Source organism: Drosophila busckii, chromosome 3R, assembly GCF_011750605.1.
Source record: "Drosophila busckii strain San Diego stock center, stock number 13000-0081.31 chromosome 3R, ASM1175060v1, whole genome shotgun sequence".
Taxonomy (NCBI): domain Eukaryota; kingdom Metazoa; phylum Arthropoda; class Insecta; order Diptera; family Drosophilidae; genus Drosophila; species Drosophila busckii.
The window spans coordinates 11,083,417-11,108,283 of NC_046607.1; the positions used below are offsets into that span (position 1 = coordinate 11,083,417).

General features: G+C 43.4%; 1 protein-coding gene across 1 annotated transcript in view; it reads left to right on the forward strand.

Moving 5' to 3' along the window:
- The first annotated feature begins 313 nt into the window (after positions 1–313).
- Positions 314–24,867, forward strand: part of LOC108603359 (AF4/FMR2 family member 4) — a 31,752-nt gene continuing 7,198 nt past the window's right edge. Inside the window, 1 exon segment of the mRNA XM_017992106.2 lies at positions 314–1,252. Coding sequence (XP_017847595.2) covers positions 1,235–1,252 — 18 coding nt within the window. The 5' untranslated portion in view covers positions 314–1,234.

A 24,867-nucleotide genomic window follows, 5' to 3' on the forward strand; every position in this document is an offset into this window, starting at 1 on the left:
CAATTGCTGTTTGTCAAGATCATTTGCTGTTTTGCGAAAGCTGTGCAATGAGCGCTGATCATAGCACGATTGCATGTACAAAAACTGATAGATTTTCCTAAGAGTATTATATCATAGTTAATGAGCATAATACTAAATTATAGCCTAGGCAGAAATAAGCTCGAACTGATATGTTTCGGTTTCTATTCAGAAAACTTTGAATGCTTAGAAAAGTTCGATTTTCTAAATGACTATTTATTCAAATCTGCTTTTAATTTTTTCATTTTTTGAATTCATGTTTTTGAATCATTGCCTATCGATAAGGCCCTGGCGCCAGTGCCGTTCGCACACAACCAAAATTATCGACTTTATGTTGCTAGCAAAGGACAAAACGAAGCTCGCCTGCCTTTGTTTGTCATGCACTAAAATAGTTCAACTGTCAATGCTGTTGGTTGGTTAGGGGCTCGGAAGGCATGTCGAGTATACGAGTTTGCCCTCCCATCCGCATTTGTGTCCAACAATAATGTAGCAGCCGGAGCAACGTTCTCGGTTTGGGTTTTGGGCTCTTGTGGCTGTGTTTGCCGCACGCACGCACGGCTGCCACTTGCCGTAGCTTGTGCTGCCGCTGCTGCTGCTGCTGGTTGTGGACCGCCTGGCGGCTTTCCACAGCGCAACTGAAAATGCGAGGCAAAAAACACACTGCCAGCCTGTGCCCCAACAGCAACAACAATACTATTGTAGCAGCAGCAACTAATGTGCGCATGTGACAGGGTTGCCGACAAGTTTGAGGTTCGTTTCTCGTTAGCTTACAATTCGGCTCGGCACGAGGGCAACACTGGTTAACTGCCAGGCGGACTGGGCTTGTTCAAAAATTCAGATTCAGTACGAACTCTGCACTTCGCACAAGAAGACAGTACAACCAACGTCAAAAGCGACGACGACCCCAAAGGCGCGCTCCCAAGCGACGAAATTTACGTCAATTTTAGTTTGAAAAACAAACAACGTTTAAATTGTACAAAATTGCAAATTTAAAGACTTGCGTAGTGCAGAAACTCATTGAACATAGCCTAGAGTAGTGTGTGCATTCACCATGTGGAGTTGTTTCCTTCTGCTGCAGCAGCAAAGGCCGCACTGAGCCGCCGAGCTGCAATCAAACTCCTTCACTGTCAACTCAGCTCAAAAGGGCGCCAAAACTTAAAGCTTCTGAATTAAACTACTGTACGCGATTCTCCGCTTATTCCTTGAGGCAATCAAAATGTGGACCGAAGCCAACGTGAGTAGACTGTTAAAAAAAAAACGACTAATGTCCCCCATGCCTACCTTAACTCTTTTAAATTACCTAAGTTTGCTCGAAATCTAAGTAGAAGATCGCTCCTAGAAATATGTCTTTTATAGGTGATCAGCAAGCAGTGTTGTTGGCAAGTCTATGATATTTTATACTCTGAAATTAATTTTATAAAAATATAAATTGTATGCCAAGATCAGCGGTAAAACAACGTATATATATAAATGTGGGTATAAATAAGGATACACCTTATCGTAACAATATCTTTTCTGGTTCAATGAGAGTTATTCTACATAGTTTCCTATATTGTAGGTAGCTGTGCTCACATGTAATATATAAGAGTTGCTTGGACTTGAATAAAGAAGTATTATTTTAGTTATAATTATAAGCCTTTAATTTATTGTATTAATTTCTCTGATGTTTCCTAATATTATAATGCTTATATGCTATATTGAAAGATATCTCTTAGATCGGATTGCTCCACATATAATGCTATATGATAGTCGATGGTTAACTTCTTTTGTTTTGATTATCATTTGATTGATGCAATTGAATCGCGTTCGTTGGTGCTGGCGCTGAAGATAATGATGATGTTGCTAGTAGTTTAGTTCTTTTGTTTTGATTATTGAGCTTCAGCCACGTTTATGCTTTGTACACGTTTCTTCGAGCGTTTGCATGTATGTGTGTGTGTGTGTGTGTGTGTTTACCGGTTGAGGCAATTGAAAAGCCATTTGGGGCATGTACTACGTACGTCATGCGTACGCGTGGAGCAAACTGTGCTCGGTTATGGGGAGCTGTTGCTGGAGGGGCAGCAGGGGAGGTTACCATACGCAGGCACGCATAGCCAGCGTCGCTGTCGCTGTCGCCGTCGCTGTCGCAGTTGGCGTTCACTATCACTTGCCATGCTCATTCCACCATTCTCTCATTCACAATTCAGCAATCTTCTTCGTTATTCCCATCGAAGCATTGTAAACAAAGCCAATGGCAAACATTTTTTGTTGTGTTTTATTTTTTTTTTATTTCATTTGTTCGTTTTCTTGCTTTCAAGTTGTTTTTGCTTCTTGTTCGCAGCAATTAAATGAAAGTTTTTCGATGAGGTGTGACCGTGGGGGGTGACCCAGCAGCAGCATACGATACAGGCGGACAGCGGCTAGGGGCTAGGGGCTGCGGCTGATGGGGTAGGGTAGCAGCGCACATTGCCGAAGCCGGCGAGCAAAACAAAAACTGCAAAAATGTCATGCATACATATGAATCTCGTGCCGTGGCGTTTTGTATTGTTTGCATGCAACGCATTTGCGGTTTAAGATGCAGGTGGGCGGTCACTAGCCATAAAGGGGGTCAAGGGGCGGGGGTACAGTTGTGCACGAGCACATGCACATGTATACTATATACATGTGTGCTCGTGTGTGTGTGTGTTGTGCATAGTTGAGCTAAAGTGCATTGGCTTTTATGTTAATGTTGTTGTGGTCGGCGTGAATGAAATGCTTGTATTAGGTGTTTAAGTTGTTATAACTTAAATTCCTAGAACATTACTCAAGCACTTTGAAATCTACGGAGAATTCGTATGACAAGGTAGGATTTTACAAATATGAAAAATGAAAATGAAAATAATTTTAATTTGTAAATTTTTTCATCATTTTAATATGAATTAAAAACTCGTAATTCTAAAGGCCAATTTGTGTTGCATAGTTTCAATTGTTGTTTGTTAAATATAAAGTTTTTTTTTTTAACTAACATAAGCCAATGCAAATTTTGTTTTGATCTGCACTAACGTGAGTTGCTTTATAATTTAGCTAACAATGCGGAAATGCACACATACATATGCATGCATGTATGTATATGTGTGAATACAGTATTTTTAACGTATAAACGCATTTTTATGGCCTGTTGCTGTTCTTATCGCATACTCACCCACACAGACATACATATGTATGTATATATTTCTAATAAAAGTTTGCCACAGCTAGGCGTAAATAGAAACTTGAGCATATGTGAAAAGTTGAATGAACTTTCCCGGCATGAAAAGCGAACAATGCTGATTAGGAAGTTCACTTGGCTGATTTCTAAAGTGGTCATAAACAAAGATGCCACTTGTCCTTGACACAGTGACAGGCAACAGCAACAGCAACAGCAATAGCAGCAGCAACAACAACAACAGCAACACAAAGTACTTGTACATGCATTTAAATACATATAAACATATGAGCCTGTCTGTGTATGTATTTGTGTAACAAGCATGACTTGGCAGCAACAGCGACGCTAGCTGCGGGAGACGGCGAGCCGTCATTTCTCACACCCTAATGGAGCTGCGAGAGCAGATTTTCAATATCAGCGACCGGTGTTGATGTCGATGCCATTGCCAGCTTTGCATAGCTTAGGTCAGTTTCCGTGTCATAAAAAACAGCAAAAGCCACCAACAGTGGCATTGGGCAAACCCTTTTTTTCTGTTTTTTGTTTTGTATTTTGTTTTGCCATAAAAATACGTGCATAACGGTTTTATGTGTATTTACCATTAGGCTCTCAATGGGCAATAATAATTGGGGGTCTGCTCTTTGCGGCTGGCCATAATTTATTGGCCACTTGTTTCTAAGCGTCGGCAGCGGCACAACCTGCCACAACAGGCAAAGGCAATAACAATGCAAACACAGACACACACACACACACACACACTCACAAATACATACATACATACTTTGAATGAATGAAGCAAGTGAGCAACGAGCAAGGTGCTGGAGTGAGTGAAAAGTGGCGACGACTGAGTGGCACTCGCTAATAAGCATCAAGAGCACCAGCAGACACAAAAGGGCAAACCGACAACAACAACAGCAACAACAACAACAATAATAACAATAACAAGAGCAGCTAACAGCTGAGACTACTATTAGCAAGCGTGAGTGAGTCAGTGAAAGAGTGTGAGCATGACAGAAAGAGAGAGAGAGAGAGGCCGGTCAGGCAGCAGCAGCACGTGCTAAACACATTTAACGACAACTACAACAGCAACCAGAGCAATAACGATAGCGTCTGTCGTAGTCGTTGCGATTTAAGGGGCCAAGAGGCTTGCGGTGTGGTTAGACGGGCACAAAAACGATTAAATTAAAAACCAAAACAAACTAAAGAAACGAGCAACAGCAGCAGCGGTGGCAGCAGCAGCAGCAGCAGCGTCAACGCCCCAACTGCGACGCCACGCGAGACGCGTTGACAAAAACAACAACAACCACACCAAGGAGAACTACTACGCGTACAACATGTTGAGTACACCAAAATACAAAAAAAAAAAAAACATAATAATACACCAGCAGTAAAATAACAAAAACACCAACAACAACAACAGCAGCGGGCGAGCATAATAAACGTCAATTTAAAATGCTAAAAGCTTTAACAGTCAACGCGACGTTGCAGTCAGCGCCAGCAGCGCAGTTGGCAACAACCGCAGCAAACGCAGCCGGCGACAATAATAATAACAAAAAAAAAGGCAGACGAATCGCCAAAAGTTAAGAAGAAAATACTCATACATACACACAGTGGGCGGCATGCCGAGCAGCAGCAGCGTCAGCTGAGACTGCGACTGCGACTGCGACTGAGGCTGAGACTGAGACAAGCAATAAAAAATAACCCTTTTTCCGGTTTTTTGTTTTGCTTTGCAGTTTCTAATCAAGAGAAAATACGTGTGGAAAAAGAATACAATAAATGCCGTTGCGCTGGCGGCAAGCCGACTGACTTTCTTGTCATTCTGTCTACCTCCATCACCAACTCGCCGACAGCCCCTCGACAACAAGCATACGCTAATTCCTGCAGTATTTAGCATAAGACTGTATTGACTAAGGGGATATATTCTTCCTTCCTTCCTGTTGCCGCCTAATTCTTTAGCAGGCTGTTGAGGCTAATAATAATTCCAATGGGGCATAGTACACACTTAATCAGCAAGCCTTAATTACATGCTGCGAATTATCAAACAGGTTGTTTTAGTATTTATATCTAGCCGAGACTACACTAGACCAAGTAGCGCCCATCGACTGCTAATGACCGATTAATAACAACTACAACAACAATGCATTGTTTAAAATTTCACAGTCAGAGTCAATAAAAATAAAACGCCTCGAAAACAATAAAAATCATCTCAGAGACACATTTACATAGCGATCAAAACAAAAAATAAAGCCCCAATACACATACACACATACACATAGTGCCCCCGCCCACCCCAGCCTGCCCGCCTTTTCGTGACCGGGTCGCCGTTGCCGGTATCATAAATAATTTCGATTTGACTTATATTATTAGCTAAATAAATAAATATGAATGAAGAAAAAAAAAGCAAACAAAACAACGAACGATTGGGGCATGAATGAATAAAAGACAAGCCGACGCCAAAGACGCTGACGCCAGCTGCGGCAGCGCTGCTTTAGCGTGAGAAAAACCATTCAAATTGTCAAACGAGACCAAAGCAGCGACATATGAATGTACATACATGTGTATGTTTGTACATAAAATTGTATCTCTATTAAATGGCAATCAAAGCGTGCGAGCTACAAGTTTCTTGTAAATAATACTGGGAGTCAGTAAACGCTTGAGTTCAATATAGATACAAACATACAAACATATGTAGCTAAAGAATTTCAAGTGTTGATAAACTTAATTTATTTCATTAATAATACTTAGTCAACAGTATTTGTCAGTAAATGCAGCGCCGCTTGAAATTGATAGATTTGCCAATATTTGTTTCAAACTTCGTTTGAATCTTTCAGTCAGTGGTCAGGGGTCATTAGAGGTTAGCAGCATGTATTTTAGCTGCTGCTGCTGTGAAGGTTATGTGGTTTGACTCTTGTTTATAGTAAAATTATGCTTTTTATAATCATAAATTTTATGCAATCCACACGTAACTGTAAATTGTAAGCCTTCTCTTGTGCGACTGAGCGACGCTTAAACAGCTGTTGCATTGTTGCAAAGCTGCTAACTGCAACTGCAACACGTTTAGCGCGGGCCCACACCTTGCTGTTTTTCCATTTTTCCATTTTATCGCACGCTTTGGCACACGAAGTCGCGTATCAAAACAAAAAACGTAAAGCACGCGTCGCTGCCAACTTCGCAGTCAACGCATACTTTGACGTTCTGAGCACAATTAATAAATTATAGACGACGCCGCCGTCGCTGCCAGAACATTGTCCAAAAGGCAAAGCACAAGCAGCCAGCCAACCAGCAGCAGCATAGCCGGGCACGTGTAGTAGCGCGGGTGAGAGGAACAGAGATGGCGAGCATACAGAGAGCAGAGTGTAAAATGCTGGCAAGCATGCGGATTGCATGTTAGTTGGTGGGAGGGGGAGAGGTAACGGGGCGCGCGAAACAAGTAATCAAAACAAAAACCGAAAAAACGAATTTATCATTACAATTACAACAAGGCAAAGGCAATAAAATTAATCAGCAATTCAAAAAAATAAAAACAAACAAAAAAAAAATACAACGACAACAGCAACTACGAAAACTGCAAGTGGCTGTCGGGCCGTTTGTTGTTGTGGTTGGTTTAATAACCCGAAATAATCGCTGCTCGGTGGAGAAGGAGGGCTAGCGACAATATATGCCAGACAGAGATGCAGATACGCCTATGTCTGTGTGTGTGTGTGTGTGTTTGTATGAAGTAGAGCAAAAGCAATGACGTCGTCATCATTAAAACAACATAAAAAGTAATAAATAAATATGAGCATGGGCATGCTGGCTGGCGCTGGCTGGCATGTGTATGTGTGTGTGTGTGTGTGTTTATGTATGTTGTCTGCGTATGAGAACGAACGACCTTCAACTTCCTACCCCTGCTAACGCTGGCTACCTGTCTGTCTCTCCGTCTGTCCGTCTGCCTGTCTGCTTGTCTGCCTGTCAACGGCAGCGCGCCAACGTCAACGACAGCCTAAACGTCGCTGCCTGTTGACATTGATAGCTTTCAACTGTAAACTTATACAAAAGCGCTAGCAAAAAGACGCCACAGCCAGGGAGCTTCAAGTGGGAGAGCACAATCAGCATAAATTAAATGCAAATATGCTACATGTGACTCTCTGTCTGAGATTTTCGGCTGCTGCTGCTGCTGCTGTTGCTGTTGCAGTCAACGTCGCTGCTGCAGTTATGCTAAATGTTTTGCATATATGCAAATGTAAGCTCACACACACACAGACGCGCACACATAATCGAATTGGGAATGCACCTTGCACGACGCTGTCGACGACGACGACGCCGACAACAACGTCGCGATTTCGAACTTGTTTGAAGTATTCGCTGGCCCAAAGAGACAGAGCGGCAGGCAAAGGCGCCGCGTGCTCGTGACTTCGCCACAAAAGTCGGCAGCATGTTGCATGCAATAAGTAGTTGAATGAAAAATAAAACAAAATGAACAACGAGACAGCAGCCGCTGCGCTGCGCTGCGCAGCATCCCGTTGCTAGCAGCAGCAGCGCCACAAACAAATTAAACTAATAAGCGTAAAAGGAACAACGAACGTAATCATAAAGCAAACTGAAAGAGGTGGCAATGCAGGCGCGCGCTCCGACTGCAGCAGCAGCAGCGACGCTGTTGTCGTCGTTGGCACAACTTGGGCTGTCGAAATCCATTATAACCTCAATCGGCAATCGCATTTCTTCCTTCGAGTGGAGCGCAACATAACAAGGCGCACACGGACATAAACCACGTCCAGCAGCAACACAAATGGAGCAGCAGACACACACACACTGATAAAAGAGCGAGGGAGAGAGTGGGCGTTTTGTGTGCGTGTGTGTGTGTGTGTGTGTGTGAGTATGTGTGTGTGAGTGCAACAAAAGAGCGGAATTGAAGAGCTGGAAGCTTGCAACTGTAAAATCATAAAAACGACTCACATCGGCAACAACAACAACAAGAACAACTTGAGCAAAGTTTGCTGACGGAGACTGGTTGCTGTTGCTGTTAACCAGCTTTTGCTTTGGGCCAACTCTAATCCGACTGGGCTAGCAGTAAGAATGGGAATAGGACAGCTGAACAGTTGCACAGTCCAGATGCAGGGAATGGGTGGGGTTGGGGGAGTACTTCATTATACCAAATTGCAAAGTTGCTACAATTCAAGAGGAGTTCGAATCACTCGAGCTTACGCTAAAAGCAAACACACGCTTAAGGGAAAGCTTTAAGTCGACAAAGCTTTCTAAGCCAGCTTCAACATTTTGAGACTTTGAATGTATTATAATAATGGACGAAGCTTGACTCTAGACTGACCTAATTAAAGATTTATCATATGTAATGCTTTAATGCATTTTAAGCCAATAATTACTGTAAATGTTGTAATCCATATGGAAATTGTTTTGCTTAATTTTAATTCCAAGTCTCTATGCTGAATACCTTTGGGGGCATCCTGTAAATTAAGTAAGCTATTACGATCTTAGCCAGGCTACCGTAAAAACGTTAATAATATACATCTAGTTTTAAAAGATAGCTTTGAAGATCTTGTAACATAGGTTCATCTACTTTGATCTACTCAACTGCTTTTATGCGAAGCGAACAATCTATCTCTCAATCATTTTCTATCTCAATGGACCAATCATATTGGGGAAATGCTGCACCTGATCCAATTTGTCAATGATCGCCAGCCATGCCTTCAAATTTGATGCGCGTTTCAGCAACGCAGACCATTCCCCAAACAAAAAGAAGGCAAAAATAACTCGACCCATATGTGATGGGATTGTTGTTGTTGATGTTTTTCTTTCGATCACATATACCCAATCGCTAGTCGAGCGTTGTGTCGAGTCATTCATCAGAGGGGCATAAAACGACGACAACAACAACAACAACAACAACAACAACAACAACAGCAGCAGAGACTCGACGCCGACATCTCCAAAAATACTGCCAGATACTCGAGCATCTACGAGTACATCTTCATCGCAGATACAGCTACGGCTGCGGCTGCGGCTGCGGCAACTGCAAAGCATTAAGAGCACAAGGCCAACAGCTGGTCTCCGGTCTCGGTCTCGGTTCGTCCGCGTATGTTCGCTGGCGTTCCACATTCATATGCGCCGAAAACCTGCAGCATTTTTAGTGATATTTTCGAATAACTATTTAGCACACAACAGCAGCCGAACATGTTCAAAGTTTCTCGGATGCGACGTATAGCAACCTCCACACAGAAACACATACACTCACACTTACTCATACATACATACGTACGTACGTACGTACGTATGGTTGTAGCAAAATATAACACAAAAATGCTGCCAAATGTTTGTCCACCACCCCCGCGGCATAGACAGCGCTAGCACTAGAGCCAGAGACCCATTACCCGAACCGGCATTCGACCCAGCATCGTCGTCGCTCTGGCGACGTTGATGTTCACCAAAATTCATTTCAACATGTTTCCAGCCAGAGCCCAAAGCCAGCAGATCTCGCAACACAGAGCTCGAGCTCGAGCTGTAGTTGCTGCTGCCTTGCTATATTGCTGCACATCCACAGCCATTCAAACGCAAAAAGTATCTTAAATTTTTGTTTGCCACTGCCGCCGTCGCTGCCATGCCCTCGACGGCAACAACCCCCGCAATCCTCGTCATCGCCCTCGCCCTCGCACTCGCCGTGGCCCGCAACATTGCCATCGCCATCGCCCTCGCTGTACTTTATAGTCTTACTTTGTTGGTTTTCTACCCACAAGTCTTTCTCTTTTTCGTTGTCGTAGCAGCAACAGCAACGGCAGCAGCAGAAAGCAAAAAAAAAAAAAAACACATCGAGGGAAAAAAAGAATTTTTTTTATACTGGGTATTATTTTGTTCCCACATACGCGTCGAGGCAAGCGTCAGTCAGGCAAGCAACGAGCAAAGTATGAGGCGGAGGCAGAAGCAGAGGCAGAGGCCGTGACAGCGTCAGCACATACATACACTCACACACACACACGCCCATACATTCATGCATACATATATACTGTACATAAAAACTCGATAGTACGCCAGCGCAGGGTTGCCAGATGCCAGGAAAAAATATCTTAAAGATACTTTTGTATCTGGTACGCAAGCACAGAATGAAATAAAATGTTATAGAAATAAAAGTATTATTAATTTAAAATTTGAGTTCATCAGAATGGCCAAACAATAGGAAATTTTTAATATACAATAGCTTCTCAAGCATATTTAGTGCATATAAAGATATTTATAACTTCAATGCCGTTAGCATCGTTTGGACTCGACAACCCTAATGCACTTATATTGCTGATGTTGTTGCTATTGCCGCTGCTGCTGCTGATGTTATGCCGCCTGTCTGCCAGGCAAACCGCCTGCCCGCCAATTCCGTCTCTGCCTTTCCATTGCCCTGAACAACAAAAACCGCCTGACAGCGCACACGATGCGCCGCACAAATATCGTATCGCATTTACTTGGCACTCGCAGCAGACCCAAAGCCAAAGCCAGAGCCAGTGCTGTGTGTAGCTATAGCTATATATTTTTGTAGGTTATGTGTATATAACAGCGCTAGCAGTGTGAGTCAAAAATCGTTGCGATTGTGGGAGAGGCAGCCGAGCGAACGAGCGACCGACCGAACGAACGAACGAACGAAGCGAATGAACAATCCAACGAATGCCAGTTCAACGTAACGAGCTCCAGCTCTCTGTATATTGCTTGTATATACGGGTTTGGTATACTACGAGTGTGTGTGTGTGTGTACATGCGAGGGTATAAAGACTGCATACACATACAGTGGTAATTGGCTAGAGATACTTATATTATATGCATAGCGCATTTTGAGGACAGTTGGGTCAGTTTTAGTGAATGCTGACTGTAGTATACTGTACATAAAATGTTAAAACTCTGATTATGACAATGACGCTGGGCCAGAGAGCGGGGCAGAGTGAGGGTAGTACAACAGCGGCAGAGCGGAGCCAGAGCACTCACACAGATACAGACATACACACACACACACACACACACACACAGCCGTACAGGCAAACACACAGAAAAAGTTTCAAATGGAAATTTTGAATTAATGAACGAAACGAAACGAAATGAACTAAACTGGTTTCATTTGTGCGCTTGCTAAGCTGAGCCGCGCTCCGAGTTGTTTTTACCACACAACCCGTACCGTACCCGTACCACTCTCTGTCCTCTCTGCCCTCTTCTTTGCTCTCATCCGTTTGAGCACTCCAGCAGTGGTGCTGCTGCCGATGTTGCTGGTTGCTGTTGTGCCGCTTTCTTGCTTTGCTCAGTTGAAAATATTTTCGCCTCGTACGAAAGAGGCTAATTAAGCCAAAGGAATTTCTCTGCAATTCACAACAGAAATTAAGCTTTGAAAAACTTGAAAACTTGTCGCTGTCTTTTCAGCACAGCTGAGCGCAGCTTTTGCTTCAGATGCTGGCGTCTTATTATTAGTTGCTAGTGGTAGTAGTGGTTGCCATCAATGTAGTAGGAGTAGGAAATTAATGCTGGATGTTGCTGCTGCTGCTGCTGCTGCTGCTGCTGCTGCTCAGAGAGCGAAATGGACGCTGGCGACGCAGTTAGAACATGTTGCTTGATCGCTCACATACAAACATCTATATACATCTTTTATGTTTGATTGCCTACAGTAAGCGCTGGTACTTGATTTGGTTTTTTCGCCGCAGATTTGATTTTGCTTTGTTTTGATTTCGGCTTTTCAAGGCAATCAGGTGCAGCAGTGTATGCCGATGACGATCGTTGTTCCGTTTGGGCGCCGCCGCCGCTCTCTTATCTTTGTTTATACGCATTTCGCCATCTCTGTCTAACGCTGCTTGGGCTTCTTTTGCGAAAAATAAAAGCAATCACACCAGGCGGAAATGAATGCTCAGGCATCTCGAGACTAAATACGATCGATACAGATACAGATACAGATTCGAGATCGAGTGGCTGGCGTTCGAACAAGTGCAGAGAGTTACAAAACATGTTCTCTATGGGTTCGACTGTCGTTTCAGTGTTGTTTTCATTTCGTTATTATTTGCAGTAGAGCACTTATTATAGTAGCATGCCCACTGTTGATTGTTCCTGGTCTTTTGCTCGTTTGCTTCCTGCTCGAATGCTTGGCATTTCTTCTTATCAGTCGTTTATGATTTGCACTGCCGTGCGGTTCATCAGTTCAGTTCTATAGGTAGCTGTAGCTGGGACCAGCTTTTGATGCGTCATATATTGTGTGGCGCTTGATTCGCATATAATCAAGCAGATTTCATATTATTGTGGCTACAGCAGTCAGAGCCAAATTGGCTGTCAAAAGATACAAAAGATACATTTAAATTCAAATGCAAATCAGATATTTGTGGCTATATAAATCTATATATATTCTAAATCATTGGGCTGAGCATTAGGCTCAGCTGTAACTTTTAATATTTGCCGAATTCGTTCTGAAGATAATGAGACCTACTTTCCTATCAGCAGTTATTGTTTGTATTTATACAATCATTCACACATGCGTGACTTAAAAATCACATTGATACAATATGTTTACATACAGCAGCTTGGTGTTAAATATGAACTGAAATGCGTTTCTCAACTTACGCTACAGAATGAGGATTTCAATTGGTTTGTTGCTAACGTTTTTGGATTCCGCTGGTTGCTGCTGCAAGTTGCAAGTTGCAACAATGCCAATTCGTGATGCACACTAAAATTCAAGTTGAAACACAGGCAATAACAAAGGTGCAGGATGGTTCCTGGTTGCAAGCTGGCGCTGCCACCTGTTTTGCAACACGATCGCGTTCAAGCTGTTATTGTTGTTATTGCTTTGTGCGAAAAAAAAAACCCGTCTAAATCTAAAAAGCGAAGCAACATGTGTGTTTTTAAGTGTGCCGGCAAAACGGCTAGCACTAAATGGGGACAGATGTGGGCAAATCGCAATCGGCTGTGAAGGGTGGCGAAACTTGCGGGCAAAGTGGGTGGCAGTCGGGTGTGTGGCAAAGCCTCTAAGTGGGTGCAAATGCTGGCTGAGTAAAAATATTTGCACGACGCAGCCTCACACGCACTTACAGACACACACACACACACACACACACATACATACATAGTTAGACCAAACGCTTGTGGGCGGTTGCGCAACTCTGCTATCTGCAACAGCAGCACTCGCAACAGCAGCAGCCGCAGCAACAGCAGCAGCAGCGGCGTCAACGTCAGCAGAGCTTGCATTGAACTCGGAAGTAAACGCAATAGAGAATAATACGCGAGTATAAAGCAAACCAGTTGCCAACATGCAACATCATAACATATTCAAATCGCCAAAACTGTCGACGCAGTGGCAGCAACAACAGCAGCAGCAGCAACATCTATGATGGTGCGGCGGCAACACGACCACGCTGCAGCCAAAGCTTTTACTCTCACGTGAAAAGCGTCGTTGTCACGAATTAAACTAAACAACCACCCGACAAGGCGGAACAAAATATATATATATATATATATATATATATATATGTAATATTAATAATATAGTAATAGCAACAATACGAAAAAGTTGCAAGCTAAGCCTGTCGACTGCCAAATGATTGACCGTTAGATATCTCGCCAAGTTCGCTAAATTAATTTAAATATTTCAAAATATGTTGCTATTAATTTATATTACAAAAAAATACAATTCAAATTTTTGATTAGATCAACTGTAGTCTTCTCTGTTCAATTTGTTAATCATCTTAATTTCATTACTGTTTATCAATTTCTAAAAGCGATCCTTTGCCTTGCCAAAAATAATGACATCATGTGAGTCGCGATGGCGACAAAAGCAAGAGCGCAACATCAATTGGCGAGAAATTGGTTCAGTTGCAGGCGACGCGACGTTTAGAGTCTGTGTTGTCAGTCGGCCTCTGTCCACGGGCCGCATAAGAAGTCCAGATTCACGCGCATTTCAACTTGGCCAAAGAGTTGAAGCTGACCTTCAATCAAAATTCGCTTAACGAATTAGAATTGGGCGTGCGATTTTATGCCGATTGGGCAAATGCACTCGTTGTCGTTGCTGTTGCTGCTGCTGCTGTTGTTGTTGGCTGCTGTTGTATTTTTGGGCCAAAAGATAAGCTGGCCAACGAAAAATATAATTCAGCCAAGAGCCCGTTCAGCAAGCAAAGCGAACGGCAAAAATGTTTCAAGGCGAAATTCGCAAAGCAACGTAGCGTCGCGTCGCTGCTGCTGCTGCTGTTGCTGTTGCTGCTGCTGCGTCATGGTAACAACAGCAACAGCAATAGCAACAACATTCGCCTGGCATTCAGTCAGTCAGGCTGGCTGGTTGGCTGGCTGGCTGGCTGGCAGTCAGTCTGTCGCATAAAATAGCACAGAGCGCACACGAAGCGGGCGACGAGCTCGAGCTAAAAACAACAAGCAAAAAAGTACCTGGCACTGCTACGACGCTGACGATGACGACGTGCCCAATGCCCAAGCACTCGAGTCGAGTCGACTCGCAGATAGATTTAACAGCGAACAGCGGCAGCGGCAGCAGCAGCAGCAGATACAACGTTCAAATAAACAAAAATGTTGAACAAAGCAGCAATGGCAAACGACAACGGCAACGGCAACAGCAACAGCAAGAGCCAGCCGCAGCACAGTTCGAGTTCAGTTTTAGTTTTCGCTGCGACGGCAACGGGCAACAGCGGCGGCAATTTTCAGTATTGTATCTTGCTTCCACTTTGCGTTGCCTTCGCGCATACCAAAACGAAACTCGCACACACACACACACACACACACATACCATCTGTATCTGTGTGTGCGCATGTGGAAATGTACCTTTATATAAACGACAACGACGACCCAGCACAACACTACACGAAATCCCAACTGACAAGATTGCCAGCACACAAATACAATACATATATACACACACACACACAGATACTTCCATGCGTACATTGCTTTTATATGTATGTGGCAGACAGTTACTCAGCAGCGCTGCCAGGGCGTTGCCACATTGCTTTGAGTTTTCAAAAGAAATTGGTTTGTACTTGACAGTAATTTAAAAAATATCTTATTGAAGAATTATAAAGCAACTATTAGGAAAAATAAAATTACAGAGAAGTTCTTTTAATATCTAAGTTAGAGGAAATTTAGAAACCTTAAACAAAATCGGTGTGTGTGTGTGTGTATCTGTGAATAGTATAATTTACTGTTGTACTTTGCTGGGTATTTATTTATTATTATAATTGTATAAGTAGCATAGTTTATTGCTTAGACTTAATATTAAAACAGATTGCTGCCATTTTACAGTCTTTTAAACGTATCGAATGCATTTCACTCGCCGAGTTATACAATCCCAGCCGAGTTACTTTCGAAAAAAGAAAAACATGTCACTCAGCTGGCGGATCTGGCAACGCTGGCTGCTTTTAAATAACAACCGTCAGCCACTCCTACGACCGGCACGGCAGTTGGGCCGTTTGCACAACATTTGCTTTTGCTTCGCATTGTACGGCAGTCTTTAATGCTGGCAACGCTCTGGGCTTTATGTGCAGCTGGCAATGCTGCAGCGAACGTCGCCCTACCCCGCCACGTTTCCTGCTGGCCTAAAAACTCGTTCAATTTCAATGCTTTTTACATAAGTGCGCGTCATGCGCTTGCCTTGGTGCGAGCGGTTCAGCAGTCCAGCACTCTCTCTCGCACTTACAGGCGCTGTTGTTGTGAGCTCTTTTGCCGTTGTGTGTGTGCTTGTGTGTGTGTGTGTACGCTTACGCTGCTGCTGCTGTTGTTCAGGGGTGCATTTACTAAATGCTAAATGTATCTGTAGCTGAACGCTCGTCTGTGTGCCTGTGTGAATGTATCTGTATCTGTGTGTGTGTGTGTTCGTGTTCGCTGCTGCTTTTGACTGCCTGCTGGCTGCTTCTTGAGCGCTAGCCAGTTTATTTGTGATTTTAGCATGGCAGACTGAGGTACACGTCGCTCTCGCTCTCGTGTTGCAACGCAAGCCGATACGACGACAGATTCGACGTAAATTTTTACTTGTGCCCCGTACTAAACAGAGCGCGCGTAATTCAAAAGATCCACAAAATAACATTTCCATAAGCAATTGTGCAATTTACCAAAACATAAATCTATATAGTTCAAATTGTGTATGTGCAACGTGCTAAAATTGGCTATAAAAAAAGAATAAAATTTAATTTTATAATATTTAATAAATGTGCAAGCAAGGAACATAATAAGAATTTGGTTACTAGTGCCCGAAAATGTCATCTGCTCATTGTGATGTGGTGGTCCAAGCGGCTGGCTCCAGGCTGCCACATTTGGTTGCCCTGTGAGTTTAAGTGCACGCTTAGGATATTCTAGCCAAGTGACTGAGACAAAGCAACAGCAATATAAACAAGTGCAACAACAGCTAACGTTAGGTGTTGCAGCCACACAAAAACACAGAAGCGCACACAAGAAACACAAAATCATTTCGCTTATTATTTAATTGCAACGGCCAGTGGCTATTTTGGTAAATTGGATACACGCAGCAAGCGCGCATCTTTAAGAACGGCTCAGCCTACAATGTGCACAGAGGTGAGTTATCATATTATAGATATGCAGCAAATGCAATTAGATAAAATAAATATATGCTACCACGGATTGGAATTACAATTGATGCAGCTAAAGATCAAAAGATTTAAATTTTTCAAAATTTATAATAATGATATATAAATGATATAGTGTGTAGCATTTGAACAAATCAAAATTACTATTAAGGATCAATAAGCATAATTGTTAATTGTTAAGCTGATGCTTATATATGTATTCAGTCTTTTGCTAGATCTCTGTTAACTTGTCGGAGTTCCCAGAAACAATTATCAGCATGAACTTGACGTTAGCTTGTAGTAGCTTGCTGATAAGAGATTGAGTATATTAGGGTTGTGTTTAGCTCACGCTTTCATTCATAAGCATATTTGTGGTGAATCATGCAGGTGGCATCCCCGTCTGCCCACCAATCGAGGTGCCATACAAACAAACTTGCACCACATGACTGTATATGTGTGTGTGCGTATGTTGTTGCACCTTTTACTTAGAAATGAGCGTAAAAACTCTATGAAGCTTCAACATGTGGTTTCGATGCGGAATTTGCAGTGCCGCCAACGCTTATTGGCATTGCCTGCTCACTGGCGACTGCCAGGCCAAGCCAAGCCAAGCTAGGCTGACTGGCTGGCTGGCTGCCTGCCTGCCTGCGTGGGTGGTTGGTTAGTCTACGTTTCAATGAGTCTGTGTGTGTGTGTGTGTGTGTGTGTGTGTGTGCGTGTAGGTGGCATGACTAGGCACTTCTTCGCTTGCATATGTTTGTGCAGTCAGGATTATAACCAGGCGCAGACACGAACACACACAGACATGCGCTTACTAACACCCTTGCAGTTGCTTATCATTGTAAACAATACAGCAATGTTGCACGTGCTGCTATTGCCATCATGCAGCGCCATCTATTGGCACACATTTGCAATAAACACAATATGCTAAATAGCCGACAAAACTCGCTGTACCTGCTGCTTCTGCTGCTGCTGCTGCTTAGCTTGACGTCGAAGTTGACGTCGCTGTCGCTAATGCTAAGCTAATGCAGCAGCAGCAAACAATCTGCTGGCGTCGCAGCTGGCCGCTAACTTTGGGCGCCATTTAATTAATTACACACAGCCAGACAACTCGACAATCAAAACAAAAGACAGAGAGCAAAGCAAAAGAAATGCTTAAGCAAAAGGTAAACAAATAGATGCAGAAGTAAAATCTTAAGCAATAAGCACATTCGCTAATAAATGCATTTTACATCATTTGTGCTTTTATTATTTTATTAAGTACAAATGGATAAAATCTATGTCATACATACAAGCATAAGTTGCTTTTAGCTTAACTTATTTATTTTCAAAACACAAAGTTTTTCAAGTTTTTTAAGTGTAATTTTGCTTAAATAATCATTTAAGTTAACCAAATAGTTGCTCTTTGCTTAAGCATTGTTTGAGGGCAAAAGTTTAAATTGTGTTATCATTACGAACATTTTCCTTATGATTCTTTTTAATTGTTCTTCTCATGTGTGTGTGTCTCTCTCTCTGTGTGTGTTGGTGTATTGTTATTGTTTTCATTTTGGGTTGGTGCAAATTCCGGCACGAGACTTAATTCACTTAATTGAGCAGGCAGCGTCGTTAACAGCGACTGCGGCAGCGGCGTCAGCTGCGACGCATCGATGCTGTTGGCCAGCGCTGTTGTCGCTTGGCCGTACAAAAATAGTTTGAAGTTGGCGCCCGTCCGTTACGGCCGGAATCATTTGGAGCTCTGACCAACCGCTTGCCTGCCTCTCGGTCTGTCTGTCTGTCTGTCTCGCTTAACCACTCTGCTGGCTTTTCGTTGTTGTTATTATTGTTGGCGCATTTGATTTCACTTTCAGATACATTAACACAAGTGCGGCGAATGCGCGCGCCTTTTGAGTTATTGGTAGCACAGGCCCGAAAATGGGGGGCATGGTCTGTTGTGGGCTGACTGTGCTAAGGCTGGGGCAGCCTCCTGTGCCATTTTCTTTACTCTTCGATTTTATGAATGAAAACGCGAAGGCGAAAACGCGACTTGGTCGCTCGTTTTACTTGTGGGTTTACTTACTTTGGTTTGGCTTGGATGCATTGCTTTATTTGCATGCATGTGGCAGGCAGGATACACAACACACACACACACACACACACACACACACACACACTTGTACGAAAGTCTGCGCTGCCATAAAAATGCGTTTGGGGGCACGACTTTTGCGTCGTCGTCGACATCATCATCATCATCATTGTCCTCTCTTCTTGCTTACACACATGCATAAGCTGCCTCCTTTTGTGTCTTACTGTATATGTATGATTGTGTGTGTGTGTGAGTTTGGACGTGTGCTTGCCATTAATACAATTATTATCCTTTGCGGCCCATTTGGCTGTTGCCTTTACAGTTTGGCCCGCTTCTTAAACTTGTTGCTTCGGTCAAGTGCGCTACTGAAAGCGAAAAGCTCGCTCAATGAGCGCAAAAAAAGTTTAAAATTATGATAAGGCGAAAGGGCACAGCAACAATAGCAAATAAAACGATTTAAGGGTTGCAGCACCTTGTGCCACCGACACTGTCCTTGGCGCGCGCCAAGCATATTAAAATCCTGCTCTTGCCGCAGCCTTGACGCAAAAATGTAAACAAAAAGCCGCATGGCCATTTCGGCACTTGCTGGTTAACAAAAAAATAAAACCAAACAAACTGAGGGTGGGGTTGGGGGGGACTCTCTGCTGGCAGGCAAATATTCGCGCATGAGTAATCGACTAAAGTCACGACTTTGGACAGGAAGTAAAGTCGTTAAGTCGCTGAAATTGTTTGCAGAGCAGAGCTACAAGCTGTTAACTCTCGCTCTCTCTCTCTCTCTCATTCTCTCTCGTACTATCTCTAATGCAGTGGCACTAAAATAAAGTTGTTGTATTATATACACAACAAATATATTGTTATTAATTAATGTTCGAGCTACTTACAATTTTATCTAACTCTTTATAATAATTACCTTAACCCATAGATAACACTTAGCATACCAAAGAGTTTATATTATTATAGATAAGCAGCATTATAGAATCAATGAAATGTAATTGCGGTGGCTAGACTTTATTATCGATAAACAAATACTGCCATGATCAGCTGTAGCTTTGTTTTAGTGCTGAACTGCCAGCTAATTTGTCAAAGCAAATACTCGCTGACAAACTGACAAATCCAAGACATTGACCATCGACCATGTGATCTCGCTTGCAGTGACCGATTGACTGGGGGGCTTGCTTAACAGATTTACAAACTTGAAACGTGCCACACGCTTATATGGCGGATTTACTACGCGATGCGTTGCGTTGCGTTGCGTTGCAACTTGTAATGTATGCCCAAAGCATGCAACAGTGGCAGTGGCAAAAACCAGCTGTTGTTACGGCCGCGTTGTACAAAAATCTTATCAATGAATGCGCATCACTTGCACTTGTTTGCACCAAAGGGGCAATGGGGATTCACCGGCAACGTAAATGGCGCTGCCAACGATGACGTGACGAGACGAGCCATGACAATTACAATTACAGCTACAGCTACAGCAATAGCCAGAGATACGCATAGAGTGTAAGAGCTACAGATACATTTATGGCGAAAGGCTTGTAGATTGCACGCACACTATTAGCATTATTAAATCGCTTTTGCGGTAAATTTGCGGTTGCGTCACCTACTTAGCAAGCCGCCACTTGAGCTTGCAACTCGTTTCTTTCAGCTCGGACTTAAACCAAGCCAAATGACAGGATGCGCTCAAATATAAAGTAAACTTTTGCGCTGAGCAAAATTTCCATTAAGCTAAATTAAAGTTATCGTGCGGCGGCAGCGCAGTAACAACCTTACCACCCACTCTCGCTCACTCTCTGCTGTTGTCCACGATACCATTTTCATTTCTCATGCCTCTGCCACACGCTTGACAATCAACGAGTACGTTGAATCCTCTCGTCTCGCTTCACCTCGCTCGCTTGTCGCCCTCCCTCCCACGTACAACATGCAATTCGAAAAGTGGTTTTCATAGCATCCATGGCCCAAAACCTCCACCACCATACAGCCCAATCAACACCCCACAGCAGCAGGAGCAGGAGCAGCAGTAGCAAGAGTAGCAGCAGCAAGAAGCTATAGCTACAGAGTCAGCAACATCCTGGCAGTGGTAGGCTTTATTATGTCAGCTCCCCAACTGCCACCCCTCAAGAAGAGAGAGCAAGAGAGAGATATAGAGAGCGAGTTTGTGTGTGGGGGGTTTTGAGAGCGGGCGCATTTCACCCAATTTCATTATATTTGCCAACGTTTTTAGCTTTTATACGTCATGGCATATTTCACCACACACACTCGCATAGAATCCCAACACCAACACCACCACCAGCAGTCGCAGCAGCAGCAGCAGCAGCAGCAGCAGCAGGAGCCGAGCTTACCGCCCACCCCACCCTTTCTGTGGGTAGGTACGAGTAGTAGATGGTTCGTTTATAAAAGCCGGTACGTCGCCCAGTGCGCAGTCGCCAAAGTGGGTGGCTGTCCACCCATTATATTATAAGGAATATAATATTATTATAATGTCAGGCATAAACTATGAGCGAGCGAGTGGGGTAGCAGGAGTCGGGGCAAGCCCGTGGGCGTTATAGCTCTAGCGGCAAACACACACACACACACACAAGCAGTTATATATGCATGTTTGTGTGTGTGTGTGTGAAATAAGGTTATTTTATAAACAGTTTGGAGTTTCGGGAGGGATTTTGGGGGGTTTTCCGTTGCTTGTTCGCTTGCTCTTTAGCTGGGTTCTGTCCATGCTCTTCGCTCCTACACTGTCTAGGTGTGGGCCAGTGGAGTCAACGTCATCAACGTAGCGCCCACCGAGTGGGTGGCTTCGGCTTTGGCTTTGCTTTATTGAATGTGTGTACGTCGCTGGTTAGGGCTCTTTGGGCTGCGTGCTGCTTCTGCTGCTGCTGCTGCTACTGCTGCTGCTGCTGTTGCCGTGTAGTACCGTTAACGACACGGACACCAGCACGTTGACGTTGACACGATGGCAAACGGCGCTTAAACTTAAACTACACTCCAGTCTGCGCTAACGACTGACAGCACAAGTCAAGCTGCTGATCAGACGCGCAACTAATGAATCTAGTGCTAGCCTTAATGAATCTAGTGCTAAATGCTGGCAAAACTTAAATTTATAGAAAACAGTTCCATGTTCTTGACAAAAAAAAAACATAGAATATATTTTTATAATAATATGTGTCGCTTCAAGATTTTTCTACCATTAGTTTTGGGCATATAGTGGTATTTGGCTTGGAGATTATTTAACTATTAGTTTTAGGAATAGTCTTGTCTTTATTCAAATAGACGTCATTTCGCGCGCCCAATATTCTCATCACACGCAGAGAGGGCGAAACCTTTAGTTCAATTAGCGAGCAGCGAGCATATGATTACGAGTACAAATAACGCCAGCGAACGCGATTGCGAATACAAAAAAGTATTCGAATGCGATATACCAGCAAAGGCGGCAGCACCCTTCAATAAAAGTCTGACCGTTTTTTGTTTTTGGTTGGCTTATTGTTTTGTTGCCATTCTAAGCGAAATGCACTAGAAATCGGCTGTTTGCTGTTGCGGCTGTGCTGGTGCTGCTTCTTGCCAGTGCTTTAAAGTGTTTTCGAAACCCCAAAGCAACAACAACGGCAAAAGCAAAAGCAACAGCAACAGCAGCAGCGACGACAATTTGAAACAAAAATCGGAACGCAACACTGCCAAGTCAGTCGCCATTGCCGCCATCATTTTATTTTTCGTTGTTGTTGTTGTTGCCTCTTTTTCTGCTTCGTACTACAAAATACACATATACATGCAGTCGCTGCTTTGTTGTTTTACCCTCACACACACACACACACACACACACACAATCGCATATACATACGCACGCACGCTCTCTTCTTCTTCGTATGAGATACTCAGCAGTCTTGCCTCTCTCGCTCTCACGCTCTTCTCTGGCCCACACTTTATTTTTAACTGTGCGACTGTACTCGCTCGTTTGCTCTCGCTACATAGCTGTATATACAAACGTGCATATATACATATAGATATACTTATATATATATATATCTATATGAATGTGTGTGTGTGTGTATTTTTATATGGCATTCTCTCTCATTCCCGCGACTGTCAGCCGAGTCAGCATTACCATCGCCCGGCTGCGATGTGGAAACTCAATGTATGCATACATACATATACAATATATTTTTTTTCTTCATAGCATTCGTTGTTGTAATTTTGTGTTTACGAAGCGGGCCGCGCTGTGGCTTGGCTGCGCATATATATGTATGTATATGTGTATGTACATACATACATACGTATGTACGTAAATACGTATGTGTATGCGTACATCTGTACATACTTGATAGCTGTTTGCGAACTGGCAGTCATTTCATAGTCGTCGTGCAATTTGCGCAGTGTACGAAAACGACGATGACGATTGTTAACGGCAATTGTATTTCTTCTCTCTTTTCTATTGTTGCTGTTGTTGTTTTTATTTATTTTATTTTTTTTTAAGCCAGCCCTGGTCCCTGAGTGATTAGCGCACTTGCCGTTAGGCCATACGCTGAAATTTCTTATCAGTGGCGCGCGATAAGCTACAAAGGCAACAACTACAACAATCAGAATTAAACGTCAGGCTTTTGGCACTAGCGTAATTAACATATGGACGTGCTATAATTTAATATAGTATTGGCTTATGACATTTAAATATTTGTAGCATAACTAAGAGGTTCAAATAATGATTTTCGCTCGCAGCTTATCAGTTGAGATGCACATATCACCTAAAGTTATAGAAGTAAGGAAAGCGAAATTCCCCCGTTTTCAAAACCTTCATCAGTCAAATTGACATATTGCCTCCAATAGACCTTTATCAATTTCTTATTAGCGCTTAACCAACAGGTTGATATTGCCTGAGTTTTGATTGTCGTATAGCCAGTGTCTTTTTAGCTTCACTGGAAAAACTGTCAGTTGAGTTGTGTTCAATGATCGATCGATAGTTGTGGCGTTCTTGCTCGCAGGTAGCCAGAGAGTCGAGAGTCGAGGCGTGCCTAATGCGATGCATCCTTTGTCAAGGATTAGTGCCTAGCTATGGCGTAGGTAGCAGGGTTGGTTTTTGAGTGCAGGCAGCATGGCTTAGGATTTGTAGCGAGCTCAGCTCAGTTTGCCCGAAATGTGACCAAGCGCTAGCCAAACTAAACAGCTGATTTTCCCGATACAATATGCTGCTGCATATGCAAAACAAAACGCAGAGAAATACAAATATCAATGGAATGTTGCTGGTTCATTGACCAAAGTCATGACTGGGGTAACCAGCATACAAGCATCAGCTGTAGCCACACATGGACAGACAGACAGACATACAGACAGACACACAGGGTAACAAGCTGTCGCTTCCCCCCAGCCTCACTTTCGCTGACTCCATCAGCTGTGCCTTGCAAATTTTCAATGTCACCAGCTTTACTGCTGCGGCTGATGTTGCTTATAAATCTTCGACAAGGCATTGCAAAAAAAAACACACACACACACTCACACACGTACTCTCAAAATATAAAACTCCCCAAACGTATACACTCACACACTCACACGCATACACACACATGCACACATGTAAGCAAAACCACAAAAGGCGGCCGCATTGAAAATTGCTCTAAATTCGCCAAAAACAGCTGATTTTGCTTCCTGCAGCGCCAATCGACAGCGACAACAAGAGCAAACAACGTTGACGACGCCACCATTGAGCATCCACATCGGACGCTACGCTCTCAATCGTGTGGCGCACACTTCGTGAGGCATGCGGCATGCGGCAACATGAAATAACCGACGCAAAAATATGCGCATATAACAAACTACTCAAACCGCCCTCGCCCTTGCCGCACTCCCCCCATTTTACACGTCGCATTAACCTTGCCACACTCCAATCGCTCAACCTGCGAGCACGCGAACGCGCCATCCCGCTTAGCCTAAACTTCAGGCTGCAGTTCGTCAAACATACATGACTGCGACGATTTACGTATTTAGGCTAGTTTTATATAAAAGCAAAAATAAAAGCCCTTTGCTTTCCCACCGCATAATGTGCCGCTATACGTAAATAACTGCGTACACTCCGATTGTTGTAGTTGTTGTTGTTGTCGTGGGTGCAGAGGCGAGTTTTCACCCAAGCGCAAAGGCAACAA